The 21,512-nt window shown below is 52.1% G+C and overlaps 5 protein-coding genes across 5 annotated transcripts; 2 read left to right on the forward strand and 3 right to left on the reverse strand.

The window, feature by feature from the left end:
- Window positions 1-198: 198 nt before the first annotated feature.
- Window positions 199-1,776, reverse strand: UV8b_00490 (uncharacterized protein; the record flags this gene model as incomplete). Its single annotated transcript, XM_043137988.1, has 3 exons — window positions 199-457; window positions 577-820; window positions 993-1,776. The coding sequence occupies 3 exons, from the start codon at window positions 1,774-1,776 to the stop codon at window positions 199-201; spliced, it is 1,287 nt and encodes a 428-aa protein (XP_042993922.1).
- Window positions 1,777-8,489: 6,713 nt separating this feature from the next.
- On the reverse strand, window positions 8,490-9,355 carry UV8b_00491 (uncharacterized protein; the record flags this gene model as incomplete). Its single annotated transcript, XM_043137989.1, has 3 exons — window positions 8,490-8,526; window positions 8,616-9,065; window positions 9,180-9,355. 3 exons carry the CDS (start codon window positions 9,353-9,355, stop codon window positions 8,490-8,492), a joined length of 663 nt encoding a protein of 220 aa, XP_042993923.1.
- A 7,682-nt stretch (window positions 9,356-17,037) lies between these two features.
- Window positions 17,038-17,561, forward strand: UV8b_00492 (uncharacterized protein; the record flags this gene model as incomplete). Its single annotated transcript, XM_043137990.1, has 2 exons — window positions 17,038-17,134; window positions 17,242-17,561. 2 exons carry the CDS (start codon window positions 17,038-17,040, stop codon window positions 17,559-17,561), a joined length of 417 nt encoding a protein of 138 aa, XP_042993924.1.
- Window positions 17,562-17,813: 252 nt separating this feature from the next.
- UV8b_00493 (uncharacterized protein) lies at window positions 17,814-18,794 on the forward strand (the record flags this gene model as incomplete). Its single annotated transcript, XM_043137991.1, has 3 exons — window positions 17,814-18,232; window positions 18,308-18,512; window positions 18,615-18,794. 3 exons carry the CDS (start codon window positions 17,814-17,816, stop codon window positions 18,792-18,794), a joined length of 804 nt encoding a protein of 267 aa, XP_042993925.1.
- A 206-nt stretch (window positions 18,795-19,000) lies between these two features.
- UV8b_00494 (uncharacterized protein) lies at window positions 19,001-20,264 on the reverse strand (the record flags this gene model as incomplete). Its single annotated transcript, XM_043137992.1, has 3 exons — window positions 19,001-19,074; window positions 19,151-19,848; window positions 19,960-20,264. 3 exons carry the CDS (start codon window positions 20,262-20,264, stop codon window positions 19,001-19,003), a joined length of 1,077 nt encoding a protein of 358 aa, XP_042993926.1.
- Between the last annotated feature and the right edge of the window lie 1,248 nt (window positions 20,265-21,512).

Genomic DNA, 21,512 nt, shown 5'->3' on the forward strand with positions numbered 1-21,512 from the left:
TGAAGAACGAAAAACCCAAACAAGGCTCAAATCGGTTATAAAAATGCGGAAGGTTTCTCCACCCTCCCGTCTCGAATTTCCCCGGAAGTAACGTCGGTGCCAAAATCATTGTTGAATTGCGGCCATTGACGGTTGGTTGCCCCTGGTCTCCATGTCGGCCAATATAGCCTTTGTTTTCAGGGGACCCAAAAGCCGAGTTCACGCGAGCCAATCCTGCAAGTCCCCCACGATGTAGTACGTTGGATTAGCGGAGTGGTCGCCATGGCCGCCTTTCTTGTCCCAGGCCCAACGATCAGCGAATTCGGGGTCAAGGCTGCCCTGCATCATGTCGACGACGTAGTCCCCAATCACTGGGAGAAACTTCCAGCCATGAAACGAACCGCCGGTCGCCACGTAGAGCCCTTTGCTATGGGGATGCGGCGTGATCAAGAAATCGTGTGTGGGAGTAGATGCGTCCCTGAAGAAGCAGGGGTGTCAGTAGCTCATGCATATACATGGGTTCATGATGCAAGTCCTCAGCGTGGTGGGGGGAAGAAGGGGGTTTCGCAAAATTCACGGCCGGGAGGCGCAACTTACCAGCACACGCGATAGGCGTCAATCGCAACACCCTCCACTTCTTTGCCGTACAGCCCATCAAAAGTCTTCCTAGCGCGCTCTTGGAAGAATTTGAGGAACTTGGGTCCAGTCCAGACGTTGTAGACTATTTCATCCGGGGCCATAGACAGGCGTTGACCAGTCACCGGGCATTCAACGTTGTTGGTGAAGCACATGTCGCAATTGAATTTGATTGTGCCGTCCTTCAGTATCGACATGCCTTCGCCTATATATGTGTATATTCACATGTGCACTTGTCAGCCGGTTGCCGCTAAAATCGGCACAATATACATGTGCGTGTGCGTGTGGAAAAGGACAGGGGGGGTTATTCCCCTCTTTGATTTTGGCAAGAACGCCATGTGCTGGATGGGGGATGCGGCAGAAATGTTGCAACTAACCTTTTACCTGAAGTAAGCAATTCTTCAACACGGGTATTGGGGAAAGTTTCTGCTTCTGGGCCCCATGAACCTTGGCGTAGAAACTGATGGCACCAGTAGCCAGCAACCTATCACCAGCATGAAGCCGCGGATTCTCTGGAGCGCTTTGCAACAAAAGGGCTGCAGTTCGTGCCCCTGTGGCAAGCAAGATCTTGTCTGCATGCAGTGTCTCGCCAGACTTCAATGTCACGCCAGTGCAGTCGCCACTGGAGCCAAAGTTGAGCCTCAGCATGACGCCCACCACGTATTGCACACCCTGATTCACGGCTTCCTCGACAACAGCACCGAGAACCTTGTCAGCCTCGGCAAAACCCACCGTGGGGTTGTATAGCACCTTGTCCAGGCCGTCAAAGTTGGCCGTCGCAAAAGCTCCGTTCCATCTCCTCCGCACCTCGTCGACGGGGAGAAAGTGAGACTCGTTGCTGATGCCCATCTCCTTGTAGGAGGTAATGCTTTCTTGCCCAAAGTTGGAAGGGTCGGCCCTGAGCATGCCGACCTCATGATACCATGTCTTGTATAGGGGATGGCTGCGCCACATGGGCATGGCCTTGTTCAACATTTTCATGTAAAGTTTGTCAGGATAATCATCACGAACGATTTTGTTGATGTCGTGCGAGGCGGCGCGAGGATTGGGGAATGGGGTGGTGTCGACGAGGGTGACACTGGTAGTTCCTTCCCGTTTGACCAACGCCAATGCAGTGCCAGCCCCAAAGTTGCCGGCTCCGATGATGAGGTAACGCGTCATATTGACAGATCGTGGGTTTGTGTGACGAGGTGATTTTTTTTTTCTCCCCCCCTCACTCTCTATCTTTGCTTTTTTTAAAAAAAAAAAAAAAAAAAAAAAAAAAAAAAAGGAATTAAAAAAAAGGAAGAGAGATAAAGAAATAAACTGAATAACGGATGTCTTCGAGATGGATCGGCAACGGAGGTACGAGGCGGGTGAGAGTAACAGAGTGTTGATGACTAGGTACCTAGAAAGGCAGGTAGAGAGAGTGGGCGGTATAAGTGACTGCCTATGAGGTTTGACCGGCTGGATTCCCGACTGTCTTGTTGAAATGTACCGGACATATACCTATAAGGAAACGTCTTTTAATTGGCCAAGAGGGAAATTGATGAGTAAATCTAATCAATCATTCTGACAGCTTCCTCCTGTCATCATGGCTGTTGGGAAACAGAATAGGTTGCTCTTTCGGCAAAACACGGTTAGGAATGAGCAGCTTTGAGACTTTATACTTGAGAATTCAGTTTCCTCACCGAAAGATAATCAACAGAAGGGGGCGTGGGAGCAACGAATGCGGCATCCGAGAGCGAAAGAAGAACGAAAATGCATCGAGCGCACGTCTGTTTTCTGCGGTATCAAAGCAAAGTCATGATGATAACATCAAACTCTCTGCGCTGTCGTTTTCCCGGTTGTTCCTGCCCAGCATGTCCCACCCAAAGAAGGGTGTTTGGGAGAAAGGGAGGGGGGAGGGGGCGTGAGGGTACAAACGAGCAGGACACCCACACGCACACGCAGAACCAGACGCACAAGGCAAAAGCCCGACCTACCCCTTGCATCTTAGCGGGCAGAAATAAAAATGGAATTGAAATGGAATAAATGCGAAAATGATGGAAAACTTAACCCGGACCATGAGGCCAACCATCGGCAGAGCTAAACACCGTCAACGTTCAATCCCTGTCACGTTGTGATGGGAGGAAGGAACGTGGGGAAACCTACCTTAGGTACCTAAGATAACAGGTAGGTACCTACCTCTCTACATTTGGAGGTAGGTACCTGTACCTCGGCAGGCAGAGTAAGCCCAGCCCAGGAACTCAGGGACATGTCTTATCCCGACAACGAGGATGCTCCTCTCGCGTCGTTACCCACCCCTGCCAACTGTAGGTGTCATCTTTCAGCCTTTGCGTAAGTCTTCCAAGTCGACCTGTGTCTGGACTCTGGACTCTGCCTCCTTCCAGACGCATCTTAACGAGTCCTTGCCGTGGCTTGAGAGAAGAGTTGCCTGGGGAAGAAAAAGACTGGTGCGGATGGCGGCAAGAGGCTGGTGGGGAGAGAGGGGCGTGGCGGCTTGCGCAAACAACTGGTGCATTTGGTGCAGCTGGTGCGACTGGAACGGCTGGCACGGCTGGTACGTATCGGCTGGGAGCATTTCCTGACTCTTCCCTACCAAGGACCAGCCAGCTTACGACGCAAATTCCTTGGTGGGATTGGGATTTGCATCGGGAGCCGCGCTCGTCTGGAAAAAGTCATGGATCCATTACAGCCTGGCCAATGCCTGTGCCAGGTCAGGTCGTCGTCTATGCTAAGATTGACTCTTACAAACCAAAATTCAACCATCAACAAGGCAAGGCAACTCTGGTCCGAAACGCCCAACGTCTGCCAACTACAAGTACAAGGTACGGACCGCGGAGCAGCTACATACGGCTCACCTACTAGGGACTTCCTGGACCATATGTCATGCGGGATGGTCGAGTAGATTGCGACGCATTGGAATTCCAAGGCCATGCATGCACTGCAGAGTAACGTGATGAGGAACATCTGGGGCTCAAATTGTAGGGCATTGGAACCAGTGGCAGTAGCCGAGTAGCCGAGGAAAAGCCATGATTGCTGGGAGCAATTTTTCTTCCCGGCACCCCCCTCTCCCTCCTTATTCTTTTTTTCTTTTTTTCTTTTTTTTCCTTTGTAAACAAAGGATAAATAAAATGAGGAAAAAGACGCAAAACTTGTGGCAATTTAATGAGCGGGGGCGGGGCAGGAAGGAAAGGTCGGGAGAGGATAAAAAGAAACAACTTATTGCCAAACCTTCCTCCTGGTCAGGCTATCTTTTGAGGCATCTTCCGCCAAGAAAGGGCCTTGCCTTGGCTAGAAACCTAATCTATCGAGACAACAAAACGAGACAACAAACCCAGTCCCACCCAAACCACCCCCCTTCGCCCCTTCCCTCCCCCCCCCCCCCCCCACACACCCCACATTACAAACGTTGGCAGGGCCGCCACACTAGCGTCTGGAGGTTGGTGGAGATGGCAGCTTCCAATTCAGCCTCGTTTCCAGTCGCTGGTACGAGTAATAACTGTACCTAGGTACTTATGGCAGTCGGAGGGGAGGGCTGATGGCGAATCAAAACGTCTTATATCAGGGCATCTCAAATCCAACCGGGCCATGCGCACTTCATACGAGCTATTCTCGTCAAGTCCAAGTCCAAGAGTCAGAGCGCGCCATGTTTGCCCAGAGTTAGTTGACCCGGGTGACGTGGCGTCATCTGTTGTTTCGCCAATAGCTTCCAGGACAAGCTGCTATATGTACCTTGCCATAGACGGGGACAGGCCTGTGCGGTGCCGTGTTACAGACTAGACCCCACCAAGTCCACTGTCTTACTTGAGCTTGCTATCAACCAGGCACCTTCTGTTTCGATACACGTAAACAGAGCGGGAAGGTTTTTAAACTATGCCAGGAATAAAATAGGTCTTATATATATCTTTTCACACCCTTTTTTATAAGTAGTAACCTGCTATATTTTTCATCTTTTTTATTACTCTCTATATATGTTTTTTTTATACTACGACTTTTGCTTATGCAATAGTCTTATAAGCAATATATATCACAATATACTGATTAGTATTGATAATGAATTAAGAGATACTGTATTATATATATAGTGAGCAGAGTATACTAAAGTAGCAGGCATTTACAGCTATTAGTATAATATTTTTTATATGCATTGCAATTATGCGTACTGCGGTTATTTATGCCATAGTATTTGTATACAAGTTTAGAGTATTAAAAATGCAAAGAGTCACTATATATAGAAAAATATGTGTAAAAATATGAGACCTACTTTATTCCTGGCATAGTTTAAAAAATCTTCCCGCTCTGTTTACGCACTCTCTGTTTCATGCTGTCTCAGCGTCTTTTCTCTCCAGGGACCCCTCCTCACCTGGGGAGGCTTGAATCCTCCGCCTCCCTTTTTTGCTTGGTGCGCCCGTCGGGATTGATTCCCTGGATGTTGGCACGAGGTCTGCAATTGTCATTCAGGGTATTGGTCCCTGGTGCCGTCAAGTCGTCAATGTTCAAGACAAGTAGCCTTAGAGGTAGTAAATAGACTGGTGCATAGCACATGGAAGCTGTACCCAGCCAGCTTGATATGTGGAAAACAGAAAAGCGGAGCAGCTCAAGGTGGACAGACGGGGAAGGAGACAAGATGGACAAGGCCCAAGTATAGCTGACCTCGTGGTCTGGTCATTTGGGACAGGCAAGAACGACGGGAGCAAGCCAACCTTTACTGGCCAATCGTTGGTGTGTTCCTGGCAAACTACGGAGTACCTCGACTCCAATCCAAACTTCAAACGCCACCACGCCAACGCATTGACGGCTTTGGCTTGTTGTGCCAGACTTCTATCCGACTTCAACCAACCAAGCGGCCTGACTTGATCGTCAGTTCCTCATCCGACCCCAAGAAAATAAAAGCCTTTCACCGAAAGTTCCTGTTGCAGCTTCTTTCAAGTATCCGAGGGATTGAGCAATCAATGGCCTGGATATGCAACCTTGACCACGACCACGACCACGACCACGACCACGACCACGACCACGACCACGACCACGACCACGACCACGACCCAACGCAGTCGACCCTAGCCTCTTCCGTGGCCGCTTCATTCTCCTCCCGTGTATTGTCTTCGAAAACGAAAATGACTCGAACCATTTTGCCTTATACCCGCACCACATCCAGCCCACCTGAGTTTCACTTGGTGCTGGCTTGATGCCCCATCGCCTTCCCCTGTGCTTTGAGCAGCTACTCCGTCTCCCCACTCTTCATTTCATCTTCCCTTCCTTTTCAATAATCTTTTATTGCTCGAGTCTAGTATAGTCCTTGGCATCCCCCTGTACGTCACTTCCAAGTCAGTCCCTCGGACGTAGCAGTCCTGCCACAACCGGAGCGCATCGCTATCAGTACCATGTCCGCCTGGATCACATCACTGCGCTCCCAACCTTCGTCAGCGGAGTAAGCAGTATAGCTGAGAAATACTTGAGAGTGATTATATTAGCAGATCTCCATTTAGAGCTTTCGCAGCACAATTGAAATAGACAGGGAATCCTTTCCCTGCAAGCATCTATCTCAAACTTCCCTCCCCCCCCCCCCCCTCCCCTTTTCGCCGGGAAAGTGAGAATTCCAAGCGGCATACATGGCACATAAGTACGAAAGCCTTGAGGCTCGGGCATTTGGATCAACAGCTACGGGTGTTGGGTTGGTTTCATGAAGACGCAAAAGAATGTTGTTATCTCAAGGTTGAAGACAGGGCAACGAGGTAACTCTATGGCCACCCCAAGACAACATGCAGCAAGCTGGGCTTGGTTCCGTACCGCCTTACATTGCTGGCTTCCTTGTAAGTTACACCATGTACGGAGTGGGCACACACCAATGGAACAATGCAGATGCACCATGCTTCATGATTTGCGGATAATCACGGAGTTGCTGCTCTCTATGCTGTTCCGTTGACCCGAATTCGTCGCAGGATGTAACCTTTCCTGCCCAACGCTCGCTCAAGGCCTCCACTTGTTTCTTACCCTGAATTTGGTTTTGCGAACGGATTTAACTTTACCGTAAGACATGGACAGGCTTCAGGGCATAGGTCGATTAATAAAAGAAATTGAAAGACGCTTGATTCAACGAGGCGGATTTTCTTACCAGTCCAGCTACTTATGACAACTCGGCCAAGAGGAAGACTCTCATCGTCTCCTCCCTGTTCCGACAACTCCGCAAGTCTCTAGACTTGGGGCTGGAACGACAATCATGGACTGGCGTATCTGCAACTCGTCCCGCGGTATTCAACTGCCAAGGCCGCGCTTGAAAACCTCACATGACAAGCTTGGAAGGACTTCCGTATCTGCATTAAGACTGCCACCATAGCGACCAGCGTATTTGACGCATGCTTCGGAAGACTTGCATTGCAAGCGACGCAGCCTTAAGAGTCAAAACAGAGTCAAAAGGTACCGCCGACTCCCATGTCCTGGCGGAACCAGGACTATCATGCACCGAATTTCAAAAGAGTGACCAGACAATGCGGGAGAAGCGGCTCGGCCTTGTCTCTGAGCAGAAGGGGCGTGCTGGTTTGGGTATGAATCTTGGCAACGGGCATTGACTGGTCAAGGGAATGCAGCGAGTCGCCCGCGTGTTTTTCTATCGCACCTACTCACACATGACACACTGCACAGGGTTTAAGTTCATCAGGCCATCTCTCTACCGGTCCCATGATCGCCTGCACAGGGTTTGGTTTCCAAGCCGTCCAAGCTCGTTGCTAATTTAGGACACGACGAAATCCGTGATATCCCAGGAGAACCGAGCAACCAAGACGGAATCGCCGCGTTGTCCATCAAGCCAAGAGTTATTGATTCCTGAGTATTCCGGTTATTTTCCACGTCCTCTTCCATGGCACAGGAAGCAAAAAACCACTCACCCTTATCAGCATGACTTGCTGTACCAAAGGACCCGGACTTGACGGTTGTATAATACCATGCCTTGGGAAATAGTGAATTTGCCATTGTTATACTTGCATTTTAAGCCCACAGCTGGGGGCTGCGGGCCATTTGTCAAGAATGGCCGGACTGTGCCTCATATGAATGCCATCCATCTACCACCATGCTGTTTGTTGCCTGGCAAAAACCGTTCACTTGCCATTTCCGGGAACACAAGCTGACGAAGCGTACCAGAGCAAGATGACGTATTATCGAGCAACCAGTGAGTGATTCTTCGCCGACGCATTGAATCGGATGAGAACCATGTATCCAGTCTCTTCTGCTAAAGGTCATCATCAGTCCAAGCTAGACTTGGGTTTGACGAGAAGAACAAGCATAGCCGATCCGAGACTCGGGGCAACATTTTGGCGGCTTTGATACCGGCAATGCCTCAGATACGTACTGTCGCACTGCTCCTATGTACGCTGAAGATGAGTGTAGAACAGCACGTATTTCGATGAAGATGTGTAAAAGATAACTAACAGCAATGGGTTGTGGCGAAATCGGCTAAGCATCTGGGCCTAGCTACTCCGTACTTGGCTGGCTAACTTTGGGAATCCGATAGTCTCATGGGCCACGACGAACAAGCGTTGCATATCGCAGCATCTACCGTGTGCAATGTCCATCGCATGAAATATTCAACATTCGTGTCCTATCCCCAAGACAGATGCACCTCGTAAAGAGGGTGGACAAATCATCAACATGGAGAACAAGGGTCCGTCCGTCCGGTACAAGAGGAGTTCGCGGGTTTAAATTTGACGCTGCAAGTACTCTGTTCTCCTTGCAGGCTTCATCATGTACTATGTATGCCATGTATGTCCTTTCACGTGACCAGGTAATGCTTGACTGTTGTTTTATGCCTCTCCAACCCATCTCGGCGTGCAAATCTCCTCTTTTTCGGAGGGTTTGGACATCCAGGCAAGTCGCACCGCCAGGGCTTACGATGTTTGTTACAGTGCTGTCTGCACGCATGTCAATCCAGTCAGCCTGCGGAGTACACGTGGACGACTCGGCGGTTGAAGTGAGAGAGGGAAAAAGAAGCAAAAGAGGAAGAAGAGAAAAGGGGGACGACGTACGCAAACGACGAATTCCTGTCAAAAACGACACGATTACCGTCCTTGTCAACGCCGCCCTTGTCGCACTTGAGACCCTTGGGGCAGTAATATATTCCCTTGCCTCGTTGCCTAAGCGCGTCCATGTCTATATCTTGGAACTTTTCGTCGCCATCGGATGAGTCATCTGAACCAGAAATATCGGCACTGACATGCCCACGCCCATGGTCGATATGGATCTGGCCCTTGTCGGGCAGCAGTTTCCGGGGTGCAAACTGGGACAGGGGCAGGGACGGGTCGGTGACGCTCGCCAGTGGTCTACTTTCCACCAGGGAAGAAGACGACATTCTGTCGTCATAAAAGGGCGAGATTGGGGTTTGAAGAAGAATAGAATCGCGATCCATCATGGCACATTCTGGCTGCCATGTTTCTTGAACGTCCCGCGAGAATTTGATACTAAGATCTCTTATGCGCCTGCATCAAGCCATCATCACGTCAAGTTAGCCCAAGAAAGAAGAAGTTGTTAAGGGCAAGGCTAGAGCAGAATAAAGTTAAGGGTGGGGGGCTGGCTGTCAAGTTGCGACAAACCTGAGCTTGGATATGTTGACGTCAATCCTGGCCAACTCTGCAAAATCGGACATGTGGCTCTCTGTTCTACAGCGTTCGTGGGCCTTGATGGACGCTTGAGTAATATGTGGTCCCTTGATCAAGTGCTCTGTGAGCTGAGCCCACAGGATAGATGTCCTGGCAAAGTAGTCGCCCATCTCGGAAACCAGGTCTTGAGAATCAGTAGTGACTGCGGGAGGGAGAGGAGGCCCGAGAGGGTGTGCAAGTGGGCCGAGCGGATGCGGATGCGGATGCGGATGCGGATGCGGATGCGGATGCGGATGCGGATGCGGATGCGGATGCGGATGCGGATGCGGATGCGGATGCGGATGCGGATGCGGATGCGGATGCGGGTGTGGGTGTGGGTGTGGGTGTGGGTGTGGATGGGGGTGGGGGTGAGGGTACGGGTGCGGGTGCGGGTGATGGTTTAAGTGAGGGTGAGGGTGTGGGTGTAACTGCGGGCCCGGTGGGGCAGTGGTTAGGCCGACGTCAAACTCGCGGGCAAGAAGATCGAGTTGTTGACGAATCAGAACGTCCAAAAAGCTGGGTCCTGATGCAGATTTGGGTTCAGAATGCCTCGTGGCCGTCTCAAACACATGAGGAAAGGGCGGCGCTGGCATCCTGCTGCATGGGGCGCGCAGATGACGGGTCGTAGGTTCTATGCACCAGCATGTGAGTACTGTTTGCTATGTTGTGTTGGAGGAGGAGCCCTGTCCGGGGCCGGGGCCGGGGCCGCTTTTCCAGGGGGGTGAGGCGGATGCGGCGCAAGCAGAAACCGTGCCGGCGTGAGGGAGGACATGCGCACTGCTCGAGAGGTCCGCTTGCACCCGACTTGCACCCGACTTGCTGCCGTCAGAGCGAATCGATAAAGGAGATTGTCCGGGTCGACGTAGCGGGCGGAGAGGTCACTGTCACCAAGTGTCGTCAGCAAGGGCTTTCAACGGTGCTCGGAGGTTGTGACGGCGGCGGGGAGAAAAGGCGCGGCTACAAGTGTGCGGCCGGGACGCGAGAGTGCAGCTCCAGAGCGACCAGCCAGGCTCAACGAAGCACCAGGCTGTGGGCTTTTGCGCGTGTTCGGTGCGTTTGGTGTGACGAGACGGATAGCAGAAGGGTGTCGGGAGTCGGGGCAGGACACAATCGCCGCGTTGGAGCTTGAATCGGCGGCTTTGTCGGAGACACACGTTGTCCGGCTAAGCGCCACAAACGAGCGACCGGACAAGACAGTGTGGAAAAAAAAAAAAAAAAAAGGGCCAAAGTAATAATATCAATAATAATGATAATAAGGGCGGGGGGATACAGCAGAGCAGGCGATGGTTAGCGAGGCGGAAAAAGGGGGGGGGGGGGGGGGGGGGAAGAATGATCTCAAAAGTGGGCAGGGCGCCTGAGGGGATAAAGATCAAAACGCCGGAATTGAAATGCCAGACGTACGAGGTTGTACGAGGTTGTGGACAGAGAAAAACAAAAAAAACCCCCGGGGCCAGTCGAGGGTGGATTGGATGAGGAAGGGGAAAGCAAAAACGAAGCGGACGGTTAGGTGAGGCAGTCATTTACAAATGCTCTGGGCGGCCCTGCCCCTGGCGAATTTCCGTCGTGGCCATTCTTGTTTCCCAGAGCCGCGTGGATTTCTGGGAGAGGATTTTGGTCCTGCCCAGTAGCCAGGGCCCTCAGCCAACAGACGGAGACGTGGACGCAATTGGCCCGCAGATCAAGAGAGTCAAGAGACGAAGGAAGGCGATCAACTCCGCAAGGGCGGCAGGCAGGCAGGCAACTTAGGTAGCGGGGGATACGAAGATGCGAGCAACGTTGGTGATGGCTGGTGCGAAGGATCAGATCCGGCATATGGCCTAGGGGTCGGGATTGGCAGAGATACAGCAGCCACAACGAGGGAAAAAACAAACCCCCCCCCCCCCCCCCCGAAAAAAGAAACAGAAGAAAAAGGAAAGGAAAGCGGGAGAAGGGAGAAGGGAAAAAAAAAATTAAAAAAAAAATAAAAAAAAATATAAGGAAAAAGAGTAGAAAGAGAGGAAAAAAAAAAAGTAAGGGAAAAAAGAGGGCAAAGAGAAGAAGCGTCAGCAAAGACGAGCCGTGCGCTTGGGCTGCGACGAGCGGTGGGCGGGGCAAAGAGACAAGATTGGAGCCGCCGAGGGAGAAAAGAGACAACAAGGCTAACGAGCAACGAAGGAGTATGCTTCTGCAGGTGGGCGGGCAGAGCAGGCATCCGCCAGGGGGGGGAGACGGGGGAAGGGGAGGAACCGGGGGGAGGGACCGGGGGGAGGGATAGGAGCGCGACGTGGGCTGTACGACCCTTTGCAGCAATGGCCTGAAGAGGATTTCTCATCAATACAGATACATGTATGTGTTCAAAAATATGTATCTACTCACGTAGCATTCCGTGGCGCTCTTGGAGTCATTCGCCGTCCATGGTCACAACCAGCGACGGCGCATTGTCTGTCTTCCGCGGCGAAGCTTGAGCCGTCGACTTAACTCCATGTCAAGTGGGGCGCAGTGGTGGGGCGCAGTGGTGGGGCAGCCCGGGTAGAGCCGTTTTTTCCCGTCGGCCCCCACCGGAGAAGGTTTTCCACCACCCGGGCCGCGGGGCGATCTGCAGCTGGTACCGGGGTTAGGGGTTGATGCTGGCAGATCAATTGCATTGCGTGACAGGGTGCTGGCCCAATCGAAGCGCTGGCTTTCGAGACCCCCACCCTGTCGGTGGCTCGGACGTTTTGCTTGGCGTCGGCAAATCACAGAGCAACTCGGCAGTCTGTGCTCGGACATGGATGGATTTCGATATCGCGTCTGGGAGTACGGAGCAGAGGCCGGTGGTTCCATGGAGCTGTCAAGCGATTCTCCGCATGACCTAAATACCCTGCCTGGCTGTCGCTCGCTGCACTGCGGCCCACCATGGCCTGCCAGCATATGGGCCTTGGTTTTTGTCCTCACACCCACCAGCAGCTTCCCAAGGCTTTACTTTACAGTCCACCCATGGCAAAGTAAATTGGCTCCCAAAGACACAGCGGTGACGGAAAGCTGCGGCTGGCGGCTCGAATCGCCTGGCACAGCAAAAAGCCTCGATATGATTTGCTCCTGTCCATCCTCTCATTTCAAACATGCAAAAGCGGGAAGCTGCATGCCTCGCCCCTCCTCCCCCCCTTCCCCCCCTCTGCCTCGGGCATTGCGGTGTTAGTCGCAGGAATGACAGATACGGAACCCGTTCCTCTCTGCAGTCTGCATCGTGATGCGCGAACCTTGGGTTCCAACCGAGGGGAGTTCGCAGCTCCCGAGAAAACCCGTGCCGCACCAAGGTACGGACTCCACGGACATGAGAAGGTCTGATTTTTGCTTTTTGCATACATAGCACCGGCTCAAGTGAGCAACCCAAGAAGATAAACACGCACTGTGCACTGTGCGCTGGGCACACGACACTCTGCAGACCGCCATTTACCGTCGCTCCATGTCTGTTAATCAAAGCAAGGCTGCAGCGTAGCACGTTGGGGCCAGTTTCGATCGGAGTTGGCACGCCGTGTTTTGCAGCCTATCCAGCTGGAACGCTGTCGAGGCGTAAAGAATGAAGGATAGGATGCCAGGCGCGACAATCAACCTCGTTGTAGCCCATCCGCGCCTGGTCGAATGCACGTACATTTTTTGATTAGCGGTAGCTGTGGTCGGTAGTCGGCAGAATGGACCAGACCCGACACAATGTCTTGGGCCAGGCCCGGCTAAACGAGCGCCGAGCAGGGGGACGGGGCCCTAGAAAACGCTAAAGATGCTGAAATGATGAGCCCAGGCACGGCTGCCGCGCGGTCGCCGTCGCCGCGGCTCGGGGCGGCCAGTCGCTTATGTCTCTTCGGTCTGGGGCGGGACACGGAAGCAAATACGACGTAGGATTTCCCACCCCATCTAAACGCTGAGACCCAAGAGTCAAACCGCTTGCAGTCCTTTCAGGAGCCTTGATTAATTATGCATCAGCCATTCCCGTTGCGACGTGGGATGCGTCGGGATTGCCTTGGCATCGGCACCGTCTTGGTTACAGCCTGCCAGGTCCACTGAGTCCAACATTGAATTGACTCGACGTCGGGCTGGTTCCAGCAGCCTGCCAGCCATGCAGCCCATGCATGCTGCAGCATTCAAGACCCGAGAGAGCCTCACCAGGACATCACACGCTGGGGCGATGCCGCAGTTGTACCGAAGCGTAGGCAGGCTGGCAACTGCTTTGTGCTCTTCTTGCACCGTTGTCGAAAGCTTTTCGGGGGAAAAGAGCAAAAAAAAGAAAAAAAAAAGGGAAAAAAAAAAAGAAAAAAAAAAAAGAAACAGATGCATCGTGGTGAAGACAGTGATTAGACAGGGCGGGGCTATATATACATGCACGCAACTCCCAGCTAAATTGACCTGTGCGGGTATCCCTTTTGGGTTAGGTTAGGGGGAATTCTCCGGGATATGGCGGGATCGGAGAATCGGAACTGCAGGCAGGCATGGCATGGCGTGTCACGAATCGAGCAAGCCGGCTTGGCAAGGACGTCGGCGGCGACTTCCTCAGCCGTGTGCTGGGCGCTGGGTGCTGTGTGTTGCGGTTGCCGTTTCAGTTGCGGTTGCGGTTGCGGTTGCGGTTGCCCTGATTCAATATCCCAAGTGCGACTCCAGACTCGCTCCAGAGTCCAGACCAACCAGACCCTATAATGCAATGGGCTCCGTCCTCGCCTTCTTGCCGATGCACTTTCTGTTCATCCTAGTTCCACTTACTCCGTGCTTCTCGACCGCGGAAAGGGACTGCTACTTGCCCAACAGCATTGCGCACGAAGAGGACAGGTGCCAAGTCCAGTCGCCCGACGCGAAAAGAGACGAAACGGGCCCCAGGAGCTCTCGCATCTCGGCTTGTTTGCTTCAACAATAAGTTTGCGTGTGCAGACCGTGCCGTCGCCATCGTTATCACCGTCACCATCACCATCACCTCCACCACCACCACCATCATCATCATCATCAGCGGCAGCAGCAGCAGCATCATCACTTTCCCCCATGTCTTGATCTTCACCACCCTTTTTTCTTTCCCTCCGTTTTCACCATGTTTTCGGCCCCCCTCCCTTTCCCTTCGTGCCTTCTTCAGCTCGAGGCTGCTCCAACAGCCAAAACAGTGGGTCACGAACGCACGGCGGCCTGGTTCCGCTCTGATCTCTAATGAATCGCTCTGATAAGTCTGCTTGCTCCACTCTGGCCTAGGCTTTACGAGATCTGACAGAAACCCAACCCCCCCCCCCCTCCCCACCCCACCCTCTGTCGACCTGGTGAGCTGGTGGACCAACTTTCCTTTCCGAATACCCAATCCTGCCTGACCCATCCTCCACGCCTCTCAGTCTTCATCCCCTGTCTGCCGCTACCGTCTAGCTTCAAGCTAATCGCACAACGCGGCGAGGCTGGAGGCGAGGGGGTGGTTGAAACCGACCTTCTTCATTGCTTGCCTCCCCATGGGTCATTGCCATCCATCAACCCCGATCCCGTTTCTACGTCGGTATACTCCGAGAGTCTGCACCCCTTAGATCTGTCCCGGCTCGTCAACCCTACTCCGCTCCACCGCCATTCTGTTCGACTACCTCTTTTTGAATCGACGACTGCTGAGCTGAGTCCTGACGCTGCCGAGAGTTGATGTGGAGCACCCACCCCCTGGCAAACCGCCGGTTATTGGGTCGCCCCGTGTTGCAAAGCTGCGCCTCAGGAGTTCAGAGTCCAGAATACCCACCACCCTGAGCCTGGTCCTAGACGGGCCGACGCAGTGTACCAGTGCGCTATACCTGGTGGCAGCTATTCCTTTTGGCTGTTGTCAACATCGCACAAGACGACGAGTCACGAATGCAGGTAAGCGAAGCACACCAAGGCCCCCAAGCAGGATGCCCGTCACCTCCGAGGTTCAAGCCTGCGCCAGAGAGCCATGGAAGTATGTATTTACTCCGTCCAGCCAAGTGGCTGTCGACTGGTGCATCGACAGCCTCACCCACACTAACCGCGGCATTCTAGGCTTCCTCCGTCCTCCATATGCAGCAGGAACCCGATCCCTCGCGGTTCGTAGCTGCATACAGCATCCGATCACATCTCACGCCTCGGACACGGCAATCCTTTTGAGGAATCCGACGTCTTTCGCTTTCCATTGGGCCACCCAGCCCCCTTGTGTGTTGATAACTTGATGTTGGCAAGTCTTATTAAACCAGCTGTCATCCACGGCCCTTCATGGAAAGTTCCGTGCAACAACATCATCGACCCGCAAAACGCATCAAGATGCTTTCCTTGCCCGAACTTCAAGCGCGACAGCTCCACCCTCATGAGAATTCCAAGCTGTATTTTACGAGTCGGGAGCAACGCCCGCCGCTGCCTGAGAATCTCGACTTGCCCAATGACCAACCCGTGCTGTCGTCAATATCGCACAAACGTCTGTACTCGTCATTTGCTCATGCTTCTTATGCCTAACGTCCCCAGATAGCCAGATCGGCACTTGTCGACTCGGCCCAGCAACTCACCAACGGCATGCCCTGGCCGGACGTCGCCATAGCGTTTAACCCACGCCGGGCAACGCTGACACCCCGCTCAGTCGAGGACACAAGAGACAACCTTGAAGCGAATACCATTTCTGCCACTCAGCCAGGGGCAATGCTACCTGCCCCCGGCATGTCCTCCATACCGGTATCTATGCCACCAGGTAAGAGTCAAAACTTCAATGCTCCCCGGCGTCGTTCTCGTTACTACTGTTTAAAAAACGAATCCGTGCATAAATGGGCCAAGCGGCCCAAGATGAGCCTACAGAAGGCACCTCTTGACGTCAAAAACCAAAGCACGGCGACTCGGGTATTCTGTGTATTCTTTTAAAGTCATTCATTACAACCCCGACTCTTAACCCCTGACGCATCCACCCCCCCCACACCGGTGAGCAATCTTTGGAGCCCTAGAATGACAATGCAGCTCGACCCTCATATCTCTCATCCGTTTCTGCTGGCTTGGCAGTTTAACCGAGACGGAGATTGTATATGATGGCATGATCTGGCTGGTTTGGTACGAGGCACTGAAATCGATGGCTTTCGCTCCCGTATCCGCGAATCCGCGCGCTTTAATTTTCTCATTTCTCTCTCTCTTTCTTTTCATTTTTGTCCCTTTTTTTCTTATAAAGAAAAAAAAAAAGAAAAGAAAAAAGAAACCGTGCTTCAGTATAGCCATGACCTAATAATGTTTTCTAGTTTTATCAAACGCCCCACCATCCGACTTGGCCTCCACCAGCAACCCATTTGATGATCAGTACTCGCCCATACCCATGCCGCCACATCTGGTCGATTTGAACGCAGTCTTCATGCCGACGCTACCAATACCCCCAGCTACGGAACCCATCATTACCAGTCCTCTACTGTCTGGGACAACAGAAGCTGATGAGTTTCACCAAAGCGCACCAAGCACGTCAAGCTCCGGCAGTTGTGTTATCCATAGTCCCTTCCGTGACTGCATCGGCACTTTTGGAACACAAAATTCTCAGTTTTTCAGTCGCCCTCAAGACGGTAAAGTCAACAGCTACGTAAAATTCTCATGGCCAAAAGAGAGTCCTGCGAGACAGCGCTCGATCGCTTACACCTCTCCGGCATCCGATGATTCTGGTGTCATAGAGCTGGAGGATGTCAGTGAGACTGCGGAAGAGTGTGCTTCTCAATCCTCGTCTGTGACCGTCATCTGCCCACCAACTCCAAACGCTAACAGAGAAGCCACAATGATATGGGCACTTGATGTCGCAGCCCCTCCGGGCCATACTGGGGCCGGAATATACTCCTATTCCGCTGCGCCGTGCATTGCGTCACCACCCATCCTAACCAATAAATCAATGAAAGTGGCTAATATGGGTGCCCCGAGATTGATACCGTCTCAGTACGGCTACGAAGCGAAGATGGATGTTACCGACAGGCGATTTTGGATGTTCTGTATGTGCCTTGGACTCGACATTACCACCACTACTCGAGCATCAAATTCTCTCACCTGTGCATATCTTTAGAAGGATCTGACCACTCTGACTATTTTTTTTATATAGATATTCGGAATTGGTGCCCTGGTCGCAGCGTGCTAGAAGGCACAAACCTCTGGCTGAAAGACTTTGCTCAAATGCACAAGAGCGTTGGAGTCCGCGCCGCGATTCAAAGCCTGGCTGGCATTTACATATACGATTACCAACCACTGGATTCCATCCGAAGCAGAGTAAATGAAAGATTTAGTCAAGCCGAAGAACGACTCACTGCCTTGCTCAACGACCCCAAGACATATCGAGATGAGGCTCAAGCCAATGAGCTCATAAGCATTGCTGTCATTCTCTCTATGCAAGATGTAAAACAAGCCCTGCCCACAATACTGTGAAATTTATTTATTTTTTCCCTTCAATTTCTTTCCTTCAAAGGTTGCTGATACTTTGCACAGATTGTCTTGACAGAGCGGCGGCTAAAGAATCCTCACACACCTCGATGGCTGCAGGGCTTTCGCCGAGGGGAGCAATTCTTACAAGCAACAGACCATGGATCACGGTTTTGGAGAAGCTCAAATATTCAAACTTCCTCGTTACGCATTTCTCAATCTGTCATCGTGGGCCGTGCCATCATTTTAGCTCAGCCTATGGCTTTGCTGCCTCCGCCGAACGAATTTGACGCAGAAAAGGAGGCGTCACGCTTCGGCTGGCTTTTATATGGCACTGAAAGAGACATGTATCAAATACACGGTGGGTGTGGATTTTCCAAAAAGCTGCTTCATATCCTCAGTCAGGTCACCTACTGCGCAGCTCGCCTGCAGCAGGAAGCGGAAAGCCCCATCGTGCCCATGACTGCGCAGTATGTCTACGCAGAACTTGATAGAATGAGACAGTGGAGCCCCGAATCCAAAGACTGGGAATCAGCTAAAGCTTCCCCTCTGGTCATTGAATGGGTCCGCATGCAGCCCCCAGATTATGTCATTGTTGACAATCCCACAATGACAGACGTGACTGCAGAGGCATGGCGAATTACCGCCATCCTCTATCTCCTGTGTCGAGTGTTCAGGCAAGTCGCAAAATTTCGGGTGTTGCCAGGTTGCCACAAGTCCATGCCTGTTCCTAACGCCTCATGATCTCTTAGGCTACCTCGGAACCATCCGGAAGTCATTTCCCAGTTGGATGATTTGTCAAGGTGTATCATCATCATGCCGACATCGGGGATGCAGTTCACTGCGCAGGCTCCCCTGTTCCCCGTGTTTTTGCTGGGGGTTTTAGCCACCTTGCCAGAGCACAAAGCTGTATCGAGCACATGGTTCAACGAAGTCCTACAAGCCCCAGTCAGAAGTGTACGTTTTAAAAAGCAACCAGCCGCCCTTTATAAAGCCGCCGAACAGTTTTACTTGGCGGCTGAGCTATTTAATCCTGACTAACGACCAACTATTGACCAGAGTGTGCCTCCATTGCATGATGCACTACAACACATCTGCAGTTGGATTGATGAAGTGATTCCTCTACCATCGCCGTCAATTCTAGACCCGCTGGAACCAATCCATCATCGTCCACAGTGGTGGGAGACATTAGTCACCACAATTCACGAGCAAGAGCAAGAGGTGCTCTGTCTCACATGAGGGAACAACAGCAAGGGCCAATTAATGAAGTCATTGTCAAGGACTCTCTATCTTCTTCATCGGCACTCTTCGAGACCTTCTTTCAATGCTCTTCCCCCGGATGACTCTGACAGCAAACAATGTGTATGATACTACATCCGTCTTGGTGCCACCCCCCCTTAAGAAGGACAGACTCATATGCCCCCAAGCAAGCAACCGCTCTGCTTTTACGATATATCGGACACGCCACTATCTTCATCTTCGAGATACTTTGCGTCTTGAAGTTTGATCAAGTATTGGCCTTGCAAACAAACACATTAATACCCCGGCAACGAGGGACGAAAGAGCGTTGGCGAAGTTGGCTCCGTGGAACTTACGAAATTCAGAGCCGTCTTTCCAAACGTCCGACACGATTAGTCCTGCTTCATAACACATGCGCCGTACGCTTAATTCACCGTACTTGTGTGAATCGAACCAATCAAACTCCTCGCCCGTCTTGATAACCCTGTCCAACATGTCACACCTGATGTCATTTTTGGCTCGGAGAAATATTCGGTGTCGGGTCGTCGGGCTCCTCTCGAGCGCACAGCAAAATTCCCAGTCTTCTTCTTGGAACAATGGCTGACCTAGCAAATCGTTGGCATGCCTGAAACCATTGAGAAAGAAATCTCGGAGGAGATCTTTCCTCAAATGGTAAGCTTGCTCTATCTTGTGCTCGTAATCCTGAGCCAAATGGGCATCCATGCCGACGAGGAGCAAATCACTTGGTCGCATAACAGCCCCCCATTCTTGCAAGCGATTAACGGCCGGAGCCCAGTCATCGTTACAAAGGACGGACCCCAGGGACAAGAATAGCCGAGGCTCCGGCACCCATCTGTCGACAAAGGCTTGCCCATCCTCAAAGGTTCCCCAGATGCCTGCGCAGGTAACGTTTGCCTCGGGCTTTGAATGTCGTTTGGCAAGATAGCTTACACTGCGCTTCAGCGAATCCTCAGAGATGTCTAGGGCAAAGTATGTGGCCGGGACTTTTGCCTTTTCGAACGCAGCAAGGAGATGCTCGACCTTTCTTGTGTCACTTGTATTTCCGACGTTTCTGTTTAGTACTGACGGCTTTGCTCTTTGCATGCATCGTGTTTTTCGTTTTCGACGACACTTTGCAGCATATGTGTGGTTCAGATGGACTTACCCTGCGCCTATATCAATTATGGTCACGCCAGGCTTCACTCGGCGCGCGATGGTTTCTCCAAACTTATCCAGCAACTTGATCTCATCATGGGTTTGGTAATACTGTGGCGTGGAGATGATTTTGTTCCAGATTGGCAATCCTGCATCATCGTACAGCAGCTCGTCTGGCAAGGTCGGCTTTTTTTTCTCGTCGTACGGCGTTTGGAGTATGCTGAGAAGACGCTCGGCAAGACGAACTTGCTCAGAACCGTCACCGATATCCATGACACGGCCATGAATCAATGCCTTGCGAGCCGAGGATGCCATTCTGTCTGAATACGAAGAAGGGACTCGGATGGTACGCAGCCGGTCCAGACGCGAAGCAAAATGTCTTGAACGACGGGACAGAGGAAATGTACGGCGACGGCGGCCCCGAGGGGAACACGGCAGTAATGTACGGGAATTCTTTCGATCAGATGACGCAAACTTGGAGACGAATCCTTTGGGCCGGGCCGGTGGGCAGACGAGGTTTCGTGTTTGGTTTGCAAAAAAGCGGTCCGGTTCGCTAGGATACCGAGAGCACGATTACGACGCAGCTAAGAATGCGCCCTGGTTGAAGAAAAGTCGAAACGAGCGGCAAGATCCTGGCAGGCTGGGTAGCTTGTTTTCCTCGAGACGGTAGAGAGAGTGGAACGTGATGGCTTTACAAGCGCGCAAGAGACGGGAAAAAAACTGACGCTGAGAAGGGTAATTGAACAGCATATTGGATTGATCAGTGCGCATATGAGAAAGCGGCGTTGATGCAGTTACCAAGGATAAGGAAGGGAACCATGACCCTCATACGATACAGGACCTTGCATTACACGGGCAGAACGAAGGACAGACTCAAAGGAAAAAGATAAAATGGACAAGAAAGTGATTTACAGCACAAGTTTGAACACGGGAGGGAACTACCTTGACAGCTTAATGAGAAGTGGAGAGACTGTGTGGACTGTGCCATGTTTGGTCTGCTACCTGGCTATGCGAGCCTCTGCTGGGTTCTTTGCCGTCTATTTTTTTTTTCCCCCTCGTTTCCTTTCTTCCCTTCTTCCTTTCTTTCTATCTTTATTTTCCTGTTCACCTTGCTGTGCTGGTAGGCCATGATTTAATTTTGTGCCAAGGTAGAGCATGCTACCCCTCAGGACGCAGGGGAAGACTTGCTTGGTGGCTGTCGACGAGGTTCTAGGCAAAGGCAAAGGAGGCAGACTGCAAGCCCCAGGATGATGAATGATCTAGTTGAGGTTGCCTCGAGAAGCTTCATGCTCACCCTTGCATGGATGCAGCAGCAACTTGTGCTTGCTTCTCCTTGCCCCAGAGAGGGAAGACGCAAAGACCGACCAGGACCAGGACCGACGAACCCACGACCACGGGCCCACTGGGGAGGAGGTTTTGCCGGCAGGCACGAGGGCTGCGTGTGGCCTTGTTTCCTTGATGCGGTTCTTCGGGTGGAGGGCCGCGTGCAGACTTGCAGGCTGCGGGCTGCGGGCTGCGGGTTGCAGGCTGCAGGCTGCAGGACTCGAGGACCGCAGATAGCCA

The sequence above is a fragment of the Ustilaginoidea virens genome, chromosome 1 (genome assembly GCF_000687475.1).
Source record: "Ustilaginoidea virens chromosome 1, complete sequence".
In the NCBI taxonomy this organism is placed as follows: domain Eukaryota; kingdom Fungi; phylum Ascomycota; class Sordariomycetes; order Hypocreales; family Clavicipitaceae; genus Ustilaginoidea; species Ustilaginoidea virens.